The 23,915-nt window shown below is 32.4% G+C and overlaps 1 protein-coding gene across 1 annotated transcript; it reads left to right on the top strand.

The window, feature by feature from the left end:
* Positions 1-11,461: 11,461 nt before the first annotated feature.
* LOTGIDRAFT_113626 (hypothetical protein) lies at positions 11,462-14,422 on the top strand (the record flags this gene model as incomplete). Its single annotated transcript, XM_009051716.1, has 4 exons — positions 11,462-11,699; positions 12,406-12,575; positions 13,511-13,651; positions 14,168-14,422. Coding segments are annotated over 4 exons (804 nt in total), but the record flags the coding sequence as incomplete, so codon positions are not given.
* Between the last annotated feature and the right edge of the window lie 9,493 nt (positions 14,423-23,915).

The following is a 23,915-nucleotide window of genomic DNA, read 5'->3' as shown; positions in this document are numbered from 1 at the left end:
AACAATTTCCAACTTTAAGCATAGTTAGTTATATGAACAATGTAATTTCTATTAATAAAAGACTCCAATACCAGCAATAGTTGTTTATTTAATCTTCAATTAATCTTTTTTAATTCATTTACTTTACTTCAATTATTTTACTTAATCAGCCTGTATGTTATTTTAAGAATATATACCTCTTATTGTACCTGTTAAAATTTAATGTAATGTATCAATAAACCATTTTCTCTTGTGTGTTCTTTATAATAAGCATTAAGGTATATATAGTTTGCCCATCACTTCTTCTCATTATATGCCTGAGGACGACGGGGGAAACACGTCGAAACGTTGCATAAAACTTTAACCAGTGATTGTTGTTCCATAAAGCTGTGTCTATATAATGCCATTATAGTTGTTTGATAAGAGGAGTGAACACGTACGTTTAGTGTTTGATTATTTCAGATATCCGAAGTTTTCGCATCCACCTCACTGCATCCAAATTACCGGATTAATGTGTTGCATAAAATACGTATTCTGCTATGTGTTTTACCTTGTTGGATATGGACAACGGATGCCATCATTTATCACAGCAAAAACAATATATAGTAAAATACAGCGAATAATGATTACAAACCTGATTATTTGACACCTTCTGGTACCAATGGTTATTTCCCTTGTAGCGCCGATATTGAGATTTTTACCAACAATTGAAACCACTGTACCACCATATCTAGGTCCATATGTTGGGAAATACGAAGTGACAATTTGTTGCTGAAATTAAAATTGATGCGCAAAAAATTGCAGAACGTGTCATATTTTTAGTCTTTCACTAAATGTTTTGTAAACTGCAATTACATAATATAAAATCTGTATCAGGGTAGTTGGGTGGTTTTTGAGATTCCATTTTACGTTTTAAATTACTTATATGTATGTATAAAATGTATAAATATGTGTAAGTACCTTATAATGAAATATCTTATCTGTGTTTGATGATCCTCGTATGAAATAAGGTCTGTGTGGATATGTTGTGGGGTCATTAGAGATGACCTCAACAAAGCCCTGCCTTTCACTTGGAACTTTTGAGGTGATGCAACTAATTCTAAAATATGAATATTTGAATATCACTTTCCAAAATATTTGTTGCGTCTTTTATAATACCTATTCACTATTACACAAATGAATATTATGAACATCTAATTCCTACTAACACACTAAGCCATGGGTCAGTGAGGCTAGAGTTTTGCTACAGTAACAACTTCAGTATTACTTACTGAAAGATTCAAAATATACAGGCCTATTATTCACATCACACAGCTTTTTACATTATATTATAGGCCTACAATTAATAAGTAGGTGTAAGATTACCTAGTCGATGACCATATCTCTATAATACAGGCTGATCCACCAATAACAACTCGAGGTAATAGTGCAGAACTACTTCCAAAATCATATCCATTTATAGCCAACATTGTTCCACCATCAATGGTACCATTTACGGGATAGATCTGAAACGTCATGGTGGCTATTCAGTATATAGTTGAAGTGGCAACTTTGTTGGTGAACTGAATTCTGTTAGATGTGTGTTAAACGTTAATAATACGTTTGGGTTGTACATTATTCTATCTACGTTATACCTGAACTCTAAAAATGTAAGATGTTGCCGAGTCTTAATCTCCCACCACTTACGTGATTTTATTTCCAGAAGATTACGTCAAAATGATAACTCACAGATTTGATAACGGGTGGACAAGTGTTCAATAAGAAACCCTGACGACTACATTCCTCTTTATTTCTGCATTGATCATTACACCAATCACAACCAAGAGGGTCCTGGCTGATCAAACATGATTTACAGGAGCTGTGAACTGAACACGATTTGACATTAAGTCTTGAAATCTGAAAAATATTAGGATTGACTATGATTTCCTCTTATGAATTTCTCCAACCTCTCAGACATAATATTATATAGATCAAGAATGGTTTAACAGCACAAAATACCTCATAAATTTAGGAAAGAAGACGTCACTTACATTATTACCAGTTATAAAATATAACCATGTATCATTTATTAAACTCATTTGTTGTTCAACACCTTTTGTACCAGACACAGTCAGTGATAAATATTCTTGTGGTCTAAATGTCGAGTTTCTTTCGAATGTAATCTAAATTAAATTATGGTTAATGTATTCGATTGTTACTTAAGTTTCGTAATATCCTGTTCAAGATTCACACCCAGTTGAACATGATTCAATAACTAAGTGCACATGTAGATGTTAAGGTCTTTCTCTATGGACTGTCAGAATACATTACGGGGTCTTTACAGATATTTTCGACTTGTGCACCATTCCTGTACAACCAAAGAATTTGACAGGTCGCTCTGCCGTTGGTTAAGAAATCGCCATGGTCGCATAAAATTGAACATATCCTAACCCATCAACACAGGGCACCTCGAAGAATGGAAATTACCACTTCATGAGATTCGTGATCTCCCATGTTAGTTAAGGAAATCTTTGAGCATTTGAGAAAGGTGGCAGTGTGGATACGTCATTATTTTAGTATTATGATTAAGTAAACATTGGCTTATCTCAAATTTTCAATGACAAAGACAATGTGATAGCAACCATACAGAATAGGTAGGCGCATTATTCGATAAGTTAAATCCTACCTTTTTAATCGCACCTTTAGAAGTACCTATAATAACTACAGATTGGTTGTTCTGTTTTAATGCTACCAATGATGTTATAGTATATTCTGTGCTGTAAAGTGGTGTTTTCATCAAATAACTTTCCCCGCTTATACCATGCTGTAGTCTTACTCCACAAAAGTCATCATTCTTTGCTAATTCAGCGTTCCGCTAAAATATTAAAAAATGTAGGAATAGTATATACGGTTATCTAGTATCAGAAAGATTATTACCCATCTCGGATCCAAAATTGGCCTGAGCACGAATTGTATATTTGTCAAGTTTGAGTACATCGAGTGTGAGAATCACTTTTATCAGCGTACGATGACGTCAGAAGGACAATGCCAATTTTTTTTTCAAATAAAGTCATCAAGACAATGTTATTTCAGATATATTCGGTCAGAGATATTCAGATATAAATATTGCTTACTGTTCTCAGAGTATGTTAGATTCTAGCGGTTAGAATCTAGAAGTTCTTAAAAAAAACAATCAATGTATAGTTCGCAATCTCATAAATATGCTATGCAACAATAAACAATCTTATTGGTATATGTATATGCCTTGACTAAAATTCACATAGACGACCTCTGGTGATTCTGTTAGGCACATTGGATTGCAACCTTATAAATGTAAATATGAGAAATGAAATTAGGCTCAGTAGAATGTACTGTTATTCAATAATTTAGATTAAAGGCGAATATAACTTACGTAATTGAAGGTACATTTAGATGATTGAGTCATCCAGAAAGGTTGCCCACCTTTAGCAAACTTGAAGCATCTCTCATTAGTTTGTGTAAAGAGCTGATTAAGCTCCTGTATTGAATATGCGCATATGACTGATGACTGACTTGAGTTTGCTTTAGCAGCAGTATATAATGATCCCGAACTGAAAAAAGCTGCTGTCGCCTCATACAAATCGTGGTTGTTGCTGCACCTTAATCTGATATCCACATAAGAATCATACAATCTATCGTTAGAACAGATTCTTCCCAACCTGGTTTCTAATTCTAGTGTTACGGGATCTTGTTGTAAAAATAGTAAATATGTGAACTGCCTTGTTTGGAAGGCGTAGATTGGTTTTAAGAAGATTGAGTTAAGGCGTTTTCTGTCTATCAGTAATCCAGAATGTAAATGATCACCGTATTTAACCGTATTGAAAGCAATAGATATATTGTCTTTTAGAATCTTTCTGGTAGAAATGAAGTACATATCATCTGTTACAGTTTCAGTTGTAAATGTTCTGGCTACAAAAACACATCTCTTGCAGTCATTGTTTGCTGGCAGGACAACTACAGGTTTACTGGTTCCAATATAATTAAATATATTTCTTGAATCAAGCTTTCGAAATTTTGACACATTTCTTGTGGGGTGTTTATAACAAAGACCATTATGAAATGCACCACAGACGACAAGTTGGTGTTTTTTGGGAATAATATGAAGAAGCGAAATGTCGTTAATATTATTGGACATTAATTGTTTCTCTTCAGATATATTATTATATGAGGCACTAGAACGAAGTTTTAAATCTAAATCAAAATGTAATATTGTCCCGTATCCACCGACATAAATATTTCCCTCATTATCAGTGGTTAGGTGGCTTACATGTCTTGTTTCGATGGCTGTATAGGATTTTAGGAATTTTTTATGCAGTTCATTTTCTGATGACAGTCGAAGTAATTTCAGAAATATAAATAGACACACTAAACTCGTCATAGTGGATCTGAAATAACAGTGTGTATACAGAGTTGGTATTATTCACTTAGGTATTTACACTAGAAATTAATTAAACGGTTGCACTGTATAATCTATATGCGGCATATTTAACACTCTAATTTCAGAAATATTAGCATATAACCTCATTTGTTTAAAAATATTGAGAAAAAAATAAATGGCTTTATCTACCATCTTAGAAGAGTTAAAATTGTGCTTCTTATCAACATAAAATTATTCAGTAAATATTTCCATATAGATCAAGATTTACTTACATGTTTTTCATCAGGCTACAAATATAATATATTATATCAGTCAAATTATGGTCGATATCTGTCAATATGTGAGAAATTTGCCATAAACACCTCCGTTCAGAATTAAAGTGGGTTTCAATGTTGAGTGTTTAATTAATTTTTCGTTGTAACTTCTGAATACAAATTTGCATTGCAAGTAATTCAGTGGAGGTCAAGAAGAAAAATCACACTTGGGTTTACTGGTAGCCTTTTTACTCACATTTTTTTTAGATATTCTTGTAATGTGTATCATATCTAAGTGAAATATATAACAAAGATGTTCGCTTTAAATATTTGTAAATTAGGTTGGTCTTGAGAAAGTGAGCTTCCTTCGCTATTTCCGTCCGGTATAATCAATTGATCTGTTATGTATTCGTCAACAGCCATGTACATTCTATGTGTATGCCAATACCTCTTCATATATTACATATCTCCAAAATTTGCACATTGTTGTATAATCTTGTTACGCTCCTATCACTCAAAAGATAGTGAACTCCGACCAGATATGCGTACTTTTTATTTTGTCGAATACGAATTTCAAAATATGCATGGGTTGATAAGTAAAGACATCAAGCCTCATGCTTAAACTTTCGCTGATTAAAAACAATTAGATTATGTAATGTGTATAAATTTGAAACAGCACGTTCGCCTTCCGCTTGACCTATAGTAGTCCTACCTTAGTCTCAGAAACATTTCAGAAAAGGTTAAAACAATGACTCGTCATTTCTTGATACCCCATCATAATTATATAGAAAAGACATAATGTATAGAAAAAAATGGAATTCTAGTTTGAAGTATATTTGAAGAGATTATGCGATTTTTGTGCAGTTCTAGTAGGCCTACTTCTATATTCTGGACTTTTTACATAGCCTATAGCCTATTCAAGACCTAAATCAACCCCCGAATCAGTGCCTTAAATTTAAAGCTTTTTCAAGGATCTGTTATTTTCGATTAATTTGATTGGTTGAATAAAACGCCAACATTATTCTCTCTACCTAAACATTTGTTTGCCCATCACTTCTTATTATGTGCCTGGGCACGACGGGGGAAACAAGTCAAAACGTTGCATAAAACTTAAACCAGTGATTGCTATTCCATAAACCTGTGTCTTTATTATATCGTACTCACAATTGCTCACAGTCAAAGACTATATACATGTATACATTGATTGTCAGCACCATGTCCGGCACCATTCACATATCCCCTTAAACAAAATATCTACAGTTACAGATATCGAGTTTTCTTCCATGCCTCTGAGGGCATTAGAAGAAAGACATTTCAAATTTCATTTCGTAGAATGTCTACGGGCGCAATATTGGGTCCCACGATCCGTAGATCGCTTTTTATTCAATGTTCTTCATTGCTATTGCTCAATTCTTAATTCTAAATTCTCTTAGAATTCTCTCTTAATTTGCACGCTTAATTCAACATTTGTTAATGAAAATTAACATTTATATATAAAAATCATAATTTGTACTGAAAATGAACATTCTTCGATAAACATATTTTCAAAAGCAAAACGTCAAACACAAAACTCTGCCAACAAATGTTCAAATACAAATGTTCAATAACAAATCTCGCTCAACAAATCTTGCGAAACATTTCTGCAAATACATGTTGAATATATTTGAAGGTTATGATTATGACGACAGGTGTCGCTGTACAACCAACATAAAATAAGATATAGACTATAGATAGCCTCTATCATCCAGTTCAATTTTCAACGCGCTTAACTACAACAACAATCTGCAATTTATGTTAAGACGTGGACACCTTGCTTCGACGGCAATTGTTAATTTTCACGAGCTTGAAAAATTCCAAAATCAAGACTGAAGTTCATCGGCCTACGAGTCCCACGAAGTAGTGATAGAAGTTTGTTTTATCTCAAGAAGAATTTCCGGTTCTTGTGTGTGTTTAAGGGATACTACGTCTTAGAATACACTCGTCCTGTGTCTAATATTTGAGTTGAATAGTGACCATTGGTTAAATAAGTATGCATCCCACACTTTATCAAGTTTGAAAAAGCGACCATAAAACTATAATCAGAATTTTTTAAAAAACGCGAGCAAGCGATGAATCCGTTCAGTTTGAGAAAAAAAGAGTCTGGGTAATCAACGTTAAAACAGGAAACAATCATCTTCATAAGTATATAAACAAACTTTGCCAATGATTAATATTCTTTGAAAATTGTGTCAGTGGTGGAGCATTCATTCTAAATTATATGAATTGTTTTTTTGCATAGTCGCTTAATCTCCTACGATGCATTATTATTCCGTCTTCAAAATATGCCTGACAATGTCTGACAATTGATGGATATATACTGTCATTGGCCAAATTTGAGCAAAGTATCCCTTTAATAATTATTTTCCTACAACTTTGAGAATTTATTTCAGTTGGGCTATGTCGATTGTCGTTTACTATTATGTATACCTTTTAATCTTATTAGTAAATGTAATTTTTTTTTTTCAGAAAATCACTCAGACTACAGTATACGCTACGCTTACCCTACAGCATTGTGCCATTGTGGGCAAATCAAAATTCTACACCGAGCCTATTTTTTCCTGTAATATATCTCGATAATAGCAGTAAGACTTTGAACCAAAATGCCAAAAATTCTCCTGAAAATTGTACTATGTAAAAACAAGTTTCAAGAATTGTGCCTTCTGGAGTGTTTACGAACTGAAAATTGAACGCGTTTTCAAGAACAAGGGCAATAACTCATACTCAATATTTTTCGATTTTTCTGATTTTCAATAGGGTGATAACCGACACTCACACCAAGTTTCGTCAAAATCCATCAAGAATTGTGCCTTCTAGAGTGTTTACAAGCTAAAATTGAACGTGTTTTCAAGAACAAGGGCAATAACTCATACTAATTATTTTTCGATCTTTCTGATTTTAAATAGGGTTCATACTTGGGTTATAACAAACACTCACACCAAGTTCCATCAAAATCCGTCATGAATTGCACCTTCTACAGTGTTTACAAGCGTTTCAAGAAGGGCAATAACTCATGCTAAATTTTTTTCGATTTTTCTGATTTTCAATAGGAGGGAGCCGCGGGGGCTCAGTGAGTTAGACGCTTGCTCGCTAACCTGAAGGTCCAGGGGTCAATCCCGGCATGGTTAGGTCGAGATAATACCTTCTGATTTGTACGAGGGGGCTGACATGGAAAAAGCGTCTAGTCGTTCGGATGTGCTACAGGCTGTGCACGTTAAAGATCCCTCGACAGATGTAAATCGAAAAAGAGCAGGCTAATGCCGCTGTCCTGGAAAAATTTCCCTCATTGCACCCTTCATGGCGTTGCCCGTCTTCATGGTGCAGAAATGTAGGACGTAAAACTCAATATTTTCAATAGGGTTCATCCTTGGGTGATTACAAACAACCATACCAAGTTTCGTCGAAATCAATCAAGAATTGTGCCTTGCAGAGTGTTTACGAGCAATTGTGGACGGACCGGGCATGTGGGCGTATAAAAAGCCATTCCGCCTTCCATAATTATATTTATGAAATTGAAGTTTATTAAGATGGTTGTTGAACTCACCGAAAGCTGAACCATTAATGAGTCCATGAAGACAATATTATCGCATATTTATCGCATAATATGTCCCTTTGTCTCAAAACGAAAATATGAAGTTTTATGGGTATTGAGCGGTTGGTAGCAGCTTCAATTAGAATTTACTACAAATAATCTCCCTATACAATATCTATTTCTACATGATATATAATACAAAAAATAATACGATATAGTTGATCCAGAGTATAATGCTGATATTAGTTAGATTTGTTTGTGTCAGGTCGATTAAATCATCTATCCCATTTTCACGTTGAAATCACTTGCTTCAAATATTGCGATAGACACCGACAGCAAAGTAACTCGTGCTCACTCTTACCTTTAGGGCTAGGCTTGTTTAAAATGAACCAAATGGAACTCAACGTAGCAAACCGCTCGATCAGTAGCGGCCACGATTGTAATCTCAGGTACCCTTTATGTTTAAACCACATGTTCTAGTCATTGTAGACCGCAATATGTAAGATAGCTTGCCAGGCAGCCCACTGGCAGCTTTGATTTTGAATAAAAATATTAAGCAGTACAGTAACAATCACCAGTATGAAATATTCAACCTTCAGTCATATACTTCTTTTGAACTCTTTAGCGCAATACTGAATAATATTGAGTATGAGTTATTGCCCTTGTTCTTGAAAACGTGTACAATTTTTAGCGCGTGAAAACTCTACAAGACAAATATTCAATCTTCAGCTCGTGAGTGAATAATAAAACCAAGTTTTGTCAAAATTCAGCAAGAATCATGCATTCATGTGTTTAAGAGCTAAATTTGAAAGCATTTTCAAGAACAAGTGCAATAACTCATACTAAATATTTTTCAATTCTTCTGATTTTCAATAGAGTTCATTCTTGGGTGATTACGAACATTCACACCATGTTTCATCAAAATCAGTCAAGAATTGTGCCCTCTAGTGCCCTCTAGAGCTAAAAATTAACGCGTTTTCAATAGCAAGGACAATAACTCATACTAATTATCTTTCGATTTTGCTGATTTTCAATAGGGTTTATCCTTGGGTGATAACAAACACTCATGCCAAGTTTCGTCAAAATCCACAATGAATTGTGCCTTCTAGAGTGTTTACGAGCTAAAAATCGAACGCGTTTTCAAGAACAAGGGCAATAACTCATACTAAATATTTTTTGATTCTTCTGATTTTCAATAGGGTTCATTCTTGGGTGATTACGAACACTCATACTAAGTTTTGTCAAAATCCGTCAAGAATTGTGTCTTGTAGAGTGTTTACGAGCAATTGTGGACGGACGGGCGGACGGACGGACATGTATGATGGCAATATACGCCACCCCCCCCAAATATCGGAGAACAGATAAAATCGTAGAGAGTATGGAAAGATTTCAAAATAGTTTCAGGACATGATGGGTCGTTTACTTGATAAAATCGAAAAGAAATTTTTAATTGGAATTTTCTGTAGTTCCAAAACATTTAAAAATAGATATTTTGTGTTGACTGTTTGTTTGACGGAATGATAACGAGAAGTAACCCTTTCTATTTAAGTAATCGTCGCCTCTGAATCCTAATGTGAATTTATATGTATAGGCGTGAAAGGTAAAAAATGTTTTTAAGAGTGGCACAAACAATGACATGGGCTGTACTTTCGGCGACGTCAAATTTATCTGAAAGTTCTCGTAATGTTTGGTCATTGGCCATAGGCCTATACCACAAGAACAGCAAACTTTTTTTTCAACAGGTAGGCCTACCCTTGCTGCAACACTAACACTTGGGCTCCTCTCAGCCAAATCAGACTGTCTCAAAAATTCTGTAAACAATTCAATTTTTTCTCTACGAATGTGCCTTTGCAAGGTATAATTGTCCATTTCAAGAAGTAGATGACTCACAATTCCAGATTTTAATACGGGCTGTCTTACAGACGTGCGTTTTATTATACAGTGTAGCAATAACCGTCTCCTGCAAAGTAAAGGAAATATTATAGTTCAGCAAGGATTATCCACAGATAGAAATATAAAAATGTATATATGGCAACCAAAAACTCAAGGTATTTTCTATGACCTGTCAATAGGCATATATTGCCTATCTAATGATGACATTTATGTTACGATTATTTTTATTTAGAAGTTAGATTTAACTTGGCCTAGAAAAATCGAATGAAAATATATCTTACCTGCGCTTTTGTTTGTGCCCATTGATATGATACGATATAGATTCATACATAAATTGTGATACGATAAAAACCATCATCATTAGAAATATTAATAATTTCACAATGGCATCCATGTTGATTTTCCAGTTGTTCACCCAAACACATGCAACTGGGGTTTACCACTTCCTAGTAGGACACTTCCTACTTACCAGAGGTAACAAATACAACATTAGCTACCCGAGTTCTCCAACAGAAAACACGACTTCCGAGCAAAATTTGAAGTAACGAATCCTATATACCATATCGGAAGTCTTATTTCCCATATTTCCCAGAGGTAACAAATACAGCATTATACTCTATCTCATTGAAAAGATCAATATGAAGTCAAGTTAAAAACATCAGTATGACGTCAAATAGCAAACACCGGTATGACGTCATGTGTGAAACTTACGTGTGACGTCAGGAATATAACATCTGCAGGGACGTTAGGTCCTACTTTTCTAGATATTTCCAAAACAACGGTTGTACTAAAGCTCCTTGGGCGCAGCTTCTTTGAGGAAATTTATACCAACTCATCGGTTTCTGGTTATTATGACACATTTTAATTATAGGCCTATCTATTTAATTAGATATAATATTATTGGCCCAGTTTTATATTATTATTTTTTTATTAAAAATCGATAAATTGTCGTGTATGCATACATCAGAACCGCGAGTTGCATAGTTGCATCGTAAGATTGCGTTAGTACTACAGATAGACATACTGTACACCTCTTATAATTTATGGTAGTAAACCCACTTAACATAATTTAATAAAGAGTTACTTCCCCTTTGTAGGTCAAGTCAGTTCACATCGTAGTTACAGAGAATTTGTTGAAATTTGTCGCATTATTTGATATCCAAGCACATGAAGTAATGAATTTTGTAATATTTATTTATCATAATCTTGGTACTTTATCAAAACATGAGATATAAGTTAAACAAGAATTCCCATGATGCATTGCGAGCGTGTCCGCCATCTTCGCACGCGTATCCACGGATTTAGGGCGGGCTGATTAATTTCGATATTTTGATAACTGTAAATGCACGTGACACACCAAAATCTTGCAACATGAACCAATATATTCAGGTAGCTGAGGAGGAAGGCGAGGAACCCATGGAGGTTCCAAGCGAAGACGATGGAACGCTACTCTTGACTACACTAGCTGCACAATTTCCTGGTTCTTGTGGATTGAAGTATAGGAACCCTGATACTGGCTCTATGAGAGGTATTCGCCTTTCAGACGGTCGACTTTATCCTCCTGATGGTACTTGGGCACGTAATGTTTACATAGCCGTCTTCCCTAAAGGTAAGAAAGTGTTTTTTTTAGCCAATGTTTACGTTTTGCAACTGACAGGTCACTGACATACTTTCAATTTGACAGTTGCTAAAACCAACCATCTGTTGCCTGAAAGCGTGGATCTAATAAGAAATTTGTTGTAAAACATTGTTGCATCTCTATGTAGCTGTTTTTGATGTTTTAAATTTATGGAAATTAAGTAGAATCTGTTCCAAGCAAACATTCTATTCGGACCGAATTTGACAGATTCTAAACAAAGGGGAGATAACTGTTGCAAGTAGGTCTATAGTATGGATTCCATGTTGTAACTTAATTTCACATTTCCCAATTTTAGTCATTGTCATAAGCTTTTAAAATTATAAATAGTTTATCTGAATTAAGCTTATAGATAGTATAGTACCGGTATTATTGAATTCTATCACATCAAAATGTATTTAGGCTATTGATAGAATGACAGTTAATTGTTCTACCTACTAGAAGGTAGAAGCTTAAGGTATTTGACACTAGTAGGTTTTCATCATGAATTTGACTTTATTCAATGACTAGATATATTTTATAAACATTCAATGGTTCCGAAGAGAAAGAATTCAAATGAATCGTTATTAAATTGAAGAAAGATTACAATTTTTTACAATGTCATTGACATTAGAGTATCTAGTTTAAAGTAATGTAACTGGTTATAACCTTTCAATTTGTTATGCTATAATTAACTTAGATACAAGAAAAAAGACGGAAGAACTTCCTGATGCAAGTATGTCATTATTGAATAGAAAGAAAGAGAAGGTTAAATGTAGTGATTTGATTGTGTTGGGTTTACCATGGAAGAGTACAGAAGATGATTTACGCAAATATTTTGTACAGTTTGGTGATTTGCTAATGGTGCAGGTAAAGTTTTATTTGAATTTGTATGCCTCCTGAATTATTACTTAAAAGTTTCATTGTAAAGTAAGGTTATGAATTTCTGTTGGATATTTCTTTCAATTTTATTTGGGAAACAATGATTCTGAAGTTTTATTTATTTTCCTATAAGTTGATCACCTGTCAGACCTATATATATATTTTTGATGTAACCACATCTATGAATGTGAATATAGTTGTTGAATCCCAGGTCTGTTCATGTTCATCCCTTCACATTTCCTTGTTAGCTTCCCTGAATGATATCTACCTTATAAAATAATTATATCAATAACAAAGTTCAAGTTCAAATTCAAGTGCTTTCTGATGGTTCTAAATGGTGTGGATTCCCCAGCCCTCCATTTATAAACTGCAATGCTTTTAAAAAGCCTACTAAAATCAAACAGTTTGTCTTGAAATTTTGTATGTTTTATTAAATTTAGAAAATATGTTTTACATGAGTTGTATCTTGTGTTACAACTATTCTCCTAAAGCACCTTATTGAACATAAAAGATTATGTTAGATTTTTATCACTTTGCTAGGTCAGACTTTGAAGCTTTACTTAAATTAGCTACAGATAGAAAAAAATATCTAAAAGGATGTAGTTTCGTTAGCAATCATAGTAGTTGGTACTGATATAAATGTATGTATCTGGTGATGATAGAATATGAGAATTAAGTAGTAAATAGGACAGTTATAAAATTTGAAACAGAGTTTTCTCCCTTTTATCTCAATATTAATTTGCTTATTTATGCTTCTTTTTTCTAAATAAAACTTTGTATTTTGAGCAGTTAGCAATGATTTGCTTGGCCCTTTAGACTTTAAACATTTCAATCTGTTTTTATGAAACTTATGCTACATTGAGTGTATCTGGGGGTAGTAAACCATGCCTATAAATTGTTGATTATGAATGTTTTTTGAACAGGTTAAAAAAGATATTAAAACAGGACATTCAAAGGGTTTTGGTTTTGTGAGGTTTGCAGATTATGATGCACAAGTTCAGTGTATATCTCAGAGACATATGATAGATGGTAGATGGTGTGATGTGAGAATTCCAAATTCAAAAGTTGTAAGTTCAGTCTGACTTCTACTAGCATCTTGCATCTCATTCACTTTTTATTTCCAGTTACCTTTAACTCAGCAAGACCCATTTACCTTTGACTCCTGTATAACTCAATTCCCCATTTTCATTTTGACTTGAATCTCAAATTTTTATCGGAGAATGTTGATGATACACTGGATATATATTACATTTGCTTGTTTGCTTTTAATCAATTGTATATCATCATTTGTATGTCAGATTTTCACTCTGTGGACTGCGGAAATAATGCAAAAATTAAGATAACTTAGCTTATGCATTGGAACATTCATATACAATGCATCGCAAAGGTCAGTAATAGCATGTTGCAAACTTTGTATAGTTGCAAATTGCTATAGTTAGAGAGTTGCTATCTGAAAATAGTTTATTTCAAAATATTGGAAGTAAATGTGATGGATAACACCACATCATTCTGTATATTCCTTGACATACTCATAAAAGCTATGACTGGTCTCTTTTATTAATGGCAATATTTTGTTTTAGGAAGGAAACCATAATCTGATGAATCGTAAAGTATTTGTTGGAAGATGTACAGATGATATGACTGCTGAAGATTTACGGTCATATTTTAGTAAATTTGGTGAGGTAGTAGATGTTTTTATACCAAAGCCATTTAGAGCCTTTGCGTTTGTTACTTTTTCTGATTCAGACACTGCTCAAACACTGTGTGGAGAAGATCATATTATCAAAGGAGCTAGTGTACATATTAGTAGTGCTGCACCTAAAAACAATGAAAAACATTTAGATAGAAGAGTTATGAATCATACTCATATAGGTCTTAGTCCTAGTTACAATCAACCTTCTTGGTCTCATGCTACTCGAGGTGGTAGTCAAGGCATTCCGAGCCAGACTGGTATAGGTGGAAATATGTCTAATAATCTAGGATTAGGTAATTTAGGTTTGGGGGCACTTCAATTAAATCATGCTATGATCGCTGCTGCACAAGCTGTTCTGAGTCAAAGTCAGAGTGGATGGGGACCCTTAGGGCTAACAAATCAAGGTGGAGCAAGCTCTACAGAAAATCCAACCACAAACACCTCAACTGCATTCAGCACAGTTACAAATGGAACCATGGTAAATAGCCCAGTAGGAAACCACAATGGTACACCAAGCACAGCATCTTCAACATTTCTTGGATGGGGTGGCCCACCACCTGCTGTTACAGAAGTCTCCTCCCATAGTCCAGGTCATGTGAGTGGCTGGGGTGTACAGAGTAAAGCTGGTAGTGGATGGAATTGAATGGTGTGATTGACTTATTTTATACAGATTACATGCTATGGAAATGAAAGCAGAGAGTTGTTATGTAAATCTTTTAATTTATTGATTATACCTCTAATACATCTTTCTTTCACACCATATATTACAGTCGTATATAGGATATAACGAAATATAAAATTGACCCTTTGGTAATATCAACCAATATGCATCTGGATCGTTACGAAACGGACCATTATTATTTTTAAAAATTCTGTTATTTTGAATGACTGATTTTGGATAAAGGAAAAGATATTTATTTGTAGTTTATTTATATTAAATTATTAAGTAAACTATACTACCCTGTTAAATTTAAAACTCATGTTATGTTTTACACAAACTTTTTGTTAAGTTTTTCAGAGAGCCATTTATTTTGATGAGATAGCTTTGAAGAATGTCTGAAAGAATAAGATATTTGAAAGTATGAAATGCTTTAAAGATGTTGTCTTTATAGAGCTTTAAGTCAGCATATACTAGGCCAATTATCAATGTATTTCTGACTGTATTAATGGCATAAATCATCGCAAAATTCATGGTAAATGTGATGCATGCATTTCAATCAAATAATTTTTGATCGAGTGAAAAGTTATTTATTATATATAAATCATCAGTACTGAGTATTAAAATCAGTGGGCAAATCTTTGTTTTATTTGGGTTATAGATTTTCTTTTTAATTATTTATTCTAGTTCATTTTAGTGTTCAGATTAATTCACATTTAATTTACTTGATTTTTTTTTTCAAACTCTTTGCTGGAGGGAATGGTCCCTCAATTATTCTCTTGAACAACTGAACCCAATTTATATTCAATTTATATATGGTTCAGTTTTTACTGTAGTGACAGTATTCTATTGCCAAGCTCTGTTTAAAAGCTCTATCAGTTGTTCAAGTTAATAATGAAACAACCTCGTTTTTAATTTCTTATTGGTTGCTATTTAAAATAATTTTATTTTATATTTTTAAATTATTTCTCTTTATGTCTTCACTTATTTATTTTATGTAGTTTATTTTCTTTTTTAAATGATTATTCTAAAACCACAATGACTTTAAGTTAATATTTATTATGTGGACCTTAGAGGGACTGTGCAGGTGATTGACCACTCAACTAATTCTATAAAGGCAATTTTGAAATTTTAGAAATAGTCTTTGTGAAAAAGTGCAAATAAATGCTACGATATGGTCTTGAAGTAAGGCCTACTGGGTTTATACTGTTTTCAATTTAAACAGTGCATTGAGACTTGTAAAATTTATCAAATAATGAATTGTAGAATGAATTTTGAAAGTCCTATCCAATACACTCTGCAAATTAATCGACATGAATTAAGAATTTAACCCTGCACATTTCACACTCTCTTTGTTGTTTTTATGTTAATGCTACCCTGCACAGCCACTTTAATCACAAAATGAATATTCAGGCATAAAGATGGGTGCCTGTATTTCCATTTGTTTATTATGTATTCAATTATCAATATTTATATCAATAAAATGTTAGGACATGAGATTGAACAATGCAAGGGACCCATCAGGAAGCTTGTATTTGGCAGAACTATTGTAAGATTCTAGTTTTCAGTGTTGCCAGAGTATTTCTGGCATTTCACTTTTAAGTATTTGGCAAATTAATGTGTCAAAAATATTCTAATTCTATATAGTATCTAATTTTACTTTTACAAATGATTTTGCCAAATTTTTTTTCGTTTCATTTCTGATTATTGTGATAAATGATCAAGCTATAACAGTGCTTTTTTATTGTATGAAATTGTGCTATATATATTAAAAGGGCAGCAATAATAAATGATACTTTTTAGTAAGTGTGAAAGAATTGGTGCTCCATTAGCATATGCGAAATTGTGGTTACATCTGAAAATGGTGTTGCTTTACCCTAGATCATGTTATGTTACATTGACTTACTTTTAGCCCATTTTAGACTTGTTAATATCTAACCAGAAAATTAAGAGCCTTTTAGAAATTAAAAATAATCAATTTGCTTGTTATATGGATTGAATCTAAAAAAAAATTGTTAAAGTTTAGAAATGTTAAATATTAAAATGTATATTATTATTATTCTATTATTATGGAGTTAATGAAATTGTGTGGTTTGACAATGAATTGTTTGGTTTATTTTAAAAACTTGAGTGATGTGTGTTTTCATTTGTATGATTTATTTTTATGTGGTGTGTGGAGCACCTTGAAATTTTTATTCAAAGATATATTTTACATATTGAAACAAATCTAAATGGAAGCACATGGTGTGCATAATAATAGTTGGTGAATGACAGTGAACATTGAAAATCAATTTTTTACTCTCTCTGAAATATATTTATAACTAAAAGAAATGATGTTTTTGATATGAATTTGTTTGACGGTTGACAGAGGATGAAAATTAGGTCTTATACAATGTCATGGAATGATTGTCTCTGGGTTGAAAGATTACCACACGATATTGCCAACTTTTAATTGACCAGGGCAAATCATCTTTGCTCATTCTGGCTCAATGTAATAAAAGATTACAGAGTAATTTCATGATAGTAAGAAATGTTTTTAAGTCCTGGTAGATTTTATTAGAAGTGTAAGTGTGAACAATTAGATTGTGACAATTTTATTAATTTATATTTCTAGTAGTATGCATGAATTTTCATAACATGGAGTGAAGCCCTTTTTATATTGTTTTGAGATTAAGACGCATCAATGGGAATATATTTTGATCTGAGTTCTGAGAGAATCAAAATTTGGCTGGTTAGTTTATTTATTTATTTTTTTATTTTTTTTTGAATTTTCGAAACTACAAATTTTAGATGGGAAATCAGAATGCTACAACTAAAATCTAGAACACAGAAAGGCTATTGCCTATTGCAGATTCCTGTAATTTAAATAAAAACATGTGGAATACTGAAAGTTTAAAAGCATCAGACTGGTCCCTTGAGGTGTTCCATCTTTACTAGAGTTCCAGTTGTGGTAATAAATTGTAAATACATAAATATGTTAAGTAAAATGAGAATTTTAAACAAAATGAATTCATAAAAAGGGCTTCTCTTCACTTCATTATTTATCTATATAAATATTATATTGTATAAAATATTATTCAGTGTGTACAGTGTTATTTATTGTATAAATTAACTGTTATGGTACATCAGTTCACACCTTGGATTCAATTTCATTCATAGATTTGTCTCAACCTCCTACCTATTAGTTGTACATCATACTAGATACAAATTTTATTGAGAAAAAGAAAATCCAATTTTTAACTCATAATGACATGTCACATTTTTTATATATATGGAACTGGAATTCTATATATATTGTTCCACAATTTTCGTTTTTTTTTAGGTCAAATGATGTTAGTCATTTTTTCTAGTTTGGACCATCATACAATATCAGAACTGACTTGCCCAAACACCACGAATTAAGAGGAAATTTGAATCCAAGGTGAAATGAGTGATAATGATATTGTTATTTGTGGGATACAGTACTGGTAGTAAATTTATTGTTTATATTTAATCAAGAAAAAACCATTATACATTTTTTAATAAGTCTGACTTCAAAATTTACTGATTTGATACAGCTACATGTTAAATATAACTGCTGAAATATGTTTTTAATAGAAATTTATAAATAGTGTTTGATGGTTTATGTTATAATACAAAGACGATATTGAATGAGATATAGAGATAGGGGTTTTATAATAAGTTGTCCTCACAGTGGTTTGTATATGACATCACGAGTCAGCCTACATGTAAAAGGCAATTTGGGAAAGTATAATTATGTTGATATAATAATGTCCTCTTTTGATATGAAAGCCAAGACTTTTGCAATTCAACACACCTTCTGAGGCATTAATAGCACAGATATCAGAGATATGTCTATCTAAATCATGTAACAGAAACTCAAATGCACCTTGTGGTGTTCACTGGTGTCCCATATAAGGCAATGTATTGCTGTAATGACTTATTGTAAAACTTTTATTCTGTATTGAATGTTGTGATAGAGTGGGATATTTTTATTTACTATAATCATGCAACTTTTAAAATTTACTGAATCCACATATAATACCTCTTCAAACTTTTTTTTTCAAATAAATACTTCACTTTTTTATTTAAGAGTTATTTATTATGGAGTGTGCTTTGAAAGATGACCTTTGAATGACCCAAATTTGAAAACAAATAATAATGGTACTTGTCAATATTTACAAATGAGAATGCATGAGTGTCAAGAAACTTAACGTAATTTGTTTGAAATGATTTTTGTACAAAACAAAAAACAAAACAAAAAAATAATTGATATGTTTGATCCATTTAGTAATTAAAAGTTCTTCATTAATATCTAATTAAGGTGCCATTTTACAAAAATATCATTCATTTCATGGTTTGCAAGTTGTTGGTTTTAATACTGATTGCAAACTGAACAATCTCATCATAATTACTAAAATATCCAGTATAACTTCTAGAATATACTATTTTTGTTTCCACAGAAAATTATCTTTACATTTCAATTGATTTGTATATACCAAATGTTCGATCAAAAATTAGCCATAAAAAGGTTAATTATCAGGCTAATAAAATTCTGAAATGTAAAGGGGTTGTTCAGTTATAAGTTTGTGTGTTCCTTTTTATATAATTTATTGTTTTGTTTAGAATTTTGCCTTCTTTAATCCTGTAGTTTGTCTTCCTGCAGTCAGGCTGCCAGATATCTGTCATATAAGTTCCTCATAAAAAAACAAATAGTGTTATGTTTCTGTTTGAGATGAGAACCACTGTAATTTTAGAATTTTATCAAATTATCATGTCATGTTTCAAATATGGCCATTCTTAAGTTACTATAATAATGTGGCCCAAAAATTGTTGGCTTAATAACTCATGTCTGCTTAATACCTGTTTTGACTAGAAGCATGGTTAATGAGCTGGAAGGGAGGCTTACTGTAAAATTACAGTCTTATATTCTTTCAATTTTGCACAACTTTCTATTTCCTATAAATAGATTCACAATCTCTGAAGGTAACATGAACAGAATACAATGCTTAGTTTGTTTACTGACATGAGTTAGTTTTTGTCATTACCTTGAAACTGTACTATGAAGTGATTTTGTCCCTGCTCTTGTCTGTTCATTCACATATTATTGGGATTGCAACAATAGTTTTTATACTCCTACACAAATATTTTTCTGTGGGCCCATTTTATCTATCTTTTGTGTTTTTGGCTACAGGGAAATCCCTCTGCATTGTAAAATCTGATCTTGATGAAATTCATTCAGGCATGATATTGGCATCATTTTAATGATTGTTTTTTGGGTTTCTTCTCTTGACAGGTCTTAAAATGAAGTTCTTAATATGAGAAAATATGTTACATTAAATTGATCTGAGTGAGCTACCCTCAATTTTACCTTGATCATGTACTTGAAAGTTATCTTTTAGATTTTGACAAAACTGTGTGAGATCTCTTGGTAGTTCAACTTTTAAAATTTTTTCATGACAGATTTTTATTAGTTATTGCCAAGAAATTTGCTACTGTAATGGTATATGGCCTTCTGGGTAATATCAAAATTGTATGGAAAAGTTTTAATTTCTTTAATTTCAAAATGGAATTGCAAAACCCTTTTTGTTTGGTGTTGTCTATAAAACTTTCAAGAATCATATTGTAATATCCCATATTGAATGTTACTATAAGAAATGACTTGTAAGCAGACAACTATGTACTTCAACTCCACAATTACAGTAAATTACGTTGACTGTTTTAGAAGATTGAGTTATGAACCATAGATCCGTTAATATTATATTGTCTGTACAACTTGTGTTAGTGGATTGTGGTCAATATTCCAAGTGATGTGAGAAGCTTGTGGATGTTCTTATCATGATCAAACTGACATTAATGTATGATTCTCAGGAATGTTGATATGGGATTTTATATTTGATAAAGAATATGTGTGCCACAACTCATAGTTTGGTTTCTATGGTATATGAATGATCTGAAGTGTATATTAATGGCTTCTCACTCATTGGGGATGCTATCTGCAATACTTTTGAGAGCATTAACATTATATTGGCTTGTCATTGCTATAACATTTTCATCACATCTTCTGACTATTGATGTAAATTTTCTGACAATATTGAAGATGTCATTACGAGTTAAAAGTTATACTAAGTCTTAGAATGAACATAAAATTTAAGTTCTCGAAATGGTCAATATTAGTCTATATTCATCAGTTAGCTTACCTGGTGTCATAAAGTTACAACAGAATCCCTGTAAAATCTGGAAAATTGGAAAATTCATAAAAATAAGTAATATTGAAAACGCTTAACCTTGATATTAGGTGTTTTTCAATAGTTAATTGCATATTTATGGATAATTACTAGGTTTTTTTTGATTTATGGATTATATAAGGATATGTTATGTTATTTATGACACCAGGTATATCAACTGGCTCTTATTCGCCAAGTTTAAAATTCTTAAATTTTATATTAATTCTAAGATGTAGTATCACATTAAGTAATATCAATACTGTATGTGTGTCAATATGTTTGCTACTATTCTGGTGTTCTGTGTGTAGAATTATCTGACATACCTGGCAGCAGTTATACCTACTTAACCTAATAAACTTCGCTTTACATTTCAGTTGTTTTTATGAATTGGTCCCAAACGTAATCATGTTCAAAATGTGTATGTGAAATAACTGATTCATAACATATTTTGAGTCAGGCAATAATTAAATAACGTACCTCATCAGTCCGCATATGCATACCTAGTGGCAGCAAATTGGAGGAAATCTCGATTTTCACGTCTTCTCGCAGTATGCATCACATGCGTTTTGGTCAATAACTCAATATCAAGTTCAAACTCATCAATTCGTATAACCATATCGTATAATTTAATGGGAAGTATAAGTGATAAGTCATGAAAGAAACCGAGAAAAGGTGGTGTCAAACACCGTCTACTCTTAGGGGTAACTCTTTAACATCGATATTTTTTGTTTGTCTTCGAAGACAAGGTTTAATTTATAGCCAAATTATGAACATATTGTGTGTTGAAATCGATCAAAACTTCACGTATAGAACAAGATATTCACACTAAAATCCATTAATATCAACACCTAGATATTTTTTTATTACAAACTTTAGATCGATCTGCGAGTAGTAGAAAATATGAAATCTCGTATTCTCCTTTTTTCTGAAGCGCATTGTCCGTCAAAGATTTGATTGGCTCTCACAGGAAGGATACCATCGATCACAAGCCATTAGAAGATCTGATTCAAACTACCCCCTTTTTTGAAGCCAAATATGTTCACGTGCATCAACTCAAAAAATGACATTGAAAACGAATGTCGAACCCATGTCTGAGAGTGTCACATCTCCACTATATAGTCACTATGTTGTATCACGGAATGCAGCGATTTGAGCGGATTTTACGTCAACGAATACAGCCAATCAGAGCCCTCTAGAGAAAAAACTTGAAACCTTATGGCTTATTTAAAGTGATACTACGTCTTAGAATGAACATGAAATTTAAGTTCTCGAAATGGCCAATATGAGTATAGCCTATATTCATCAGTTAGTTTACCTGGTGTCATAAAGTTAAAACAGAATCCCTGAAAAATTGGAAAATTCATAAATCTAAGTAATTATTGAAAAATGCTTGATATTGAGCGTTTTTCAATAGGTAATTGCATATTTATGCATAATTACTAATTTTTTTTTTGGTATTTATCGGATTATATAAGGACCCTGTTATGTTATTTATGACACCAGGTATATCTACTGGCTCTTATTCGCCAAGTTTAAAATTATTAAATTTCATGTTAATTCTAAGACAAGGTATCACTTTATCAAAACACATATGTGCCTTATTAAAGAAGTGTGTTATATTCCATAATATTGTCTTGTGTTTGTGTAATATGTGCTCCTCGCTTCTATATGTCTTACGTCTTATTATTTATTTTTCGGCTTTCTGTCAAGGGCTCTGATTGACAGTATCACTAGCGTACTATCAACCAAATCACTGCATTTACAAACTTCCGTGAAACAATATATACGGCTATAGGTCGAGACAATGGACGTTGGAGGCTAGAAACTTAGCGGAACCCGAGCACCTGATATTGTAGGTGATTTACTCGATGTTCAAGAACTAATGCAATCAATACGAATAGCAACTCATAAAATTTTGAATAAACAACACATTTTATTTCAAATTTTGAAAACATAAATTTAAGCATTAATTCAAAAGTATATATGCAAATTAAAATGAGATAAAATAAAAATAAGAATAAATTAAGTTTGTGACAGCATTTACAAAAAAAAAACATCTTTTAACTTTTTGAAGAGAAACCGTTTGCATAATGAACTTTTCCCATCAAACCCATATCATGGTCATCAACAAAATCATGTAGATAAAATGATGTTGCAGCTTTGCCACCCTTAATATATGAGTCAGTTAACTGGAAAATTGTTTTGGTAATAACTCAACACTTATTTGCACTCCTCAGGAAATTGAGCAATGCTGAAATCACAGGAAAAATTGCCATGTATCGGAGAAATAAAAAGTCCTTATTTAGATGCAACTTTTCATTGATATTCACATTCCATAATATTTCAGGCATGTCTTTTTATTTTCTTAGACTCGATCTTTGAACTAACCAGTTTTTTTTGGTAATAATTGTGAGACTTCGACAGTATATTAGAACCTCAGTTTAATCTTAGCTAAGCCAAGGGCAATAAATCAAAAACTAGTCTTTATCGCGTTCACAAGCTAGTAAGTGTAGACAGACGGACAGAGATGAAGCAAATATACGTCCATATTATAATAAGGGCCTATAAAAAGTATAATATGAACTTATATAAAGCTATAATATAAGCTATATTATATCCTTTTTTCCAAAAAATCAAAACAGTTTTTAGTATGAGACACCAAATCTTATAACATCAAATTTCAAGCCTTCAGATATAGAAAATAGTAGGATAGAAATAAAAACAAATAACACGATAGTTCAAAAACTGTA

The sequence above is a fragment of the Lottia gigantea genome (assembly GCF_000327385.1).
Source record: "Lottia gigantea unplaced genomic scaffold LOTGIsca_17, whole genome shotgun sequence".
Lineage (NCBI taxonomy): Eukaryota > Metazoa > Mollusca > Gastropoda > Lottiidae > Lottia > Lottia gigantea.
Note: the sequence above shows the minus strand (reverse complement) of the source record. Positions and strands in the feature narration are given on the sequence as shown.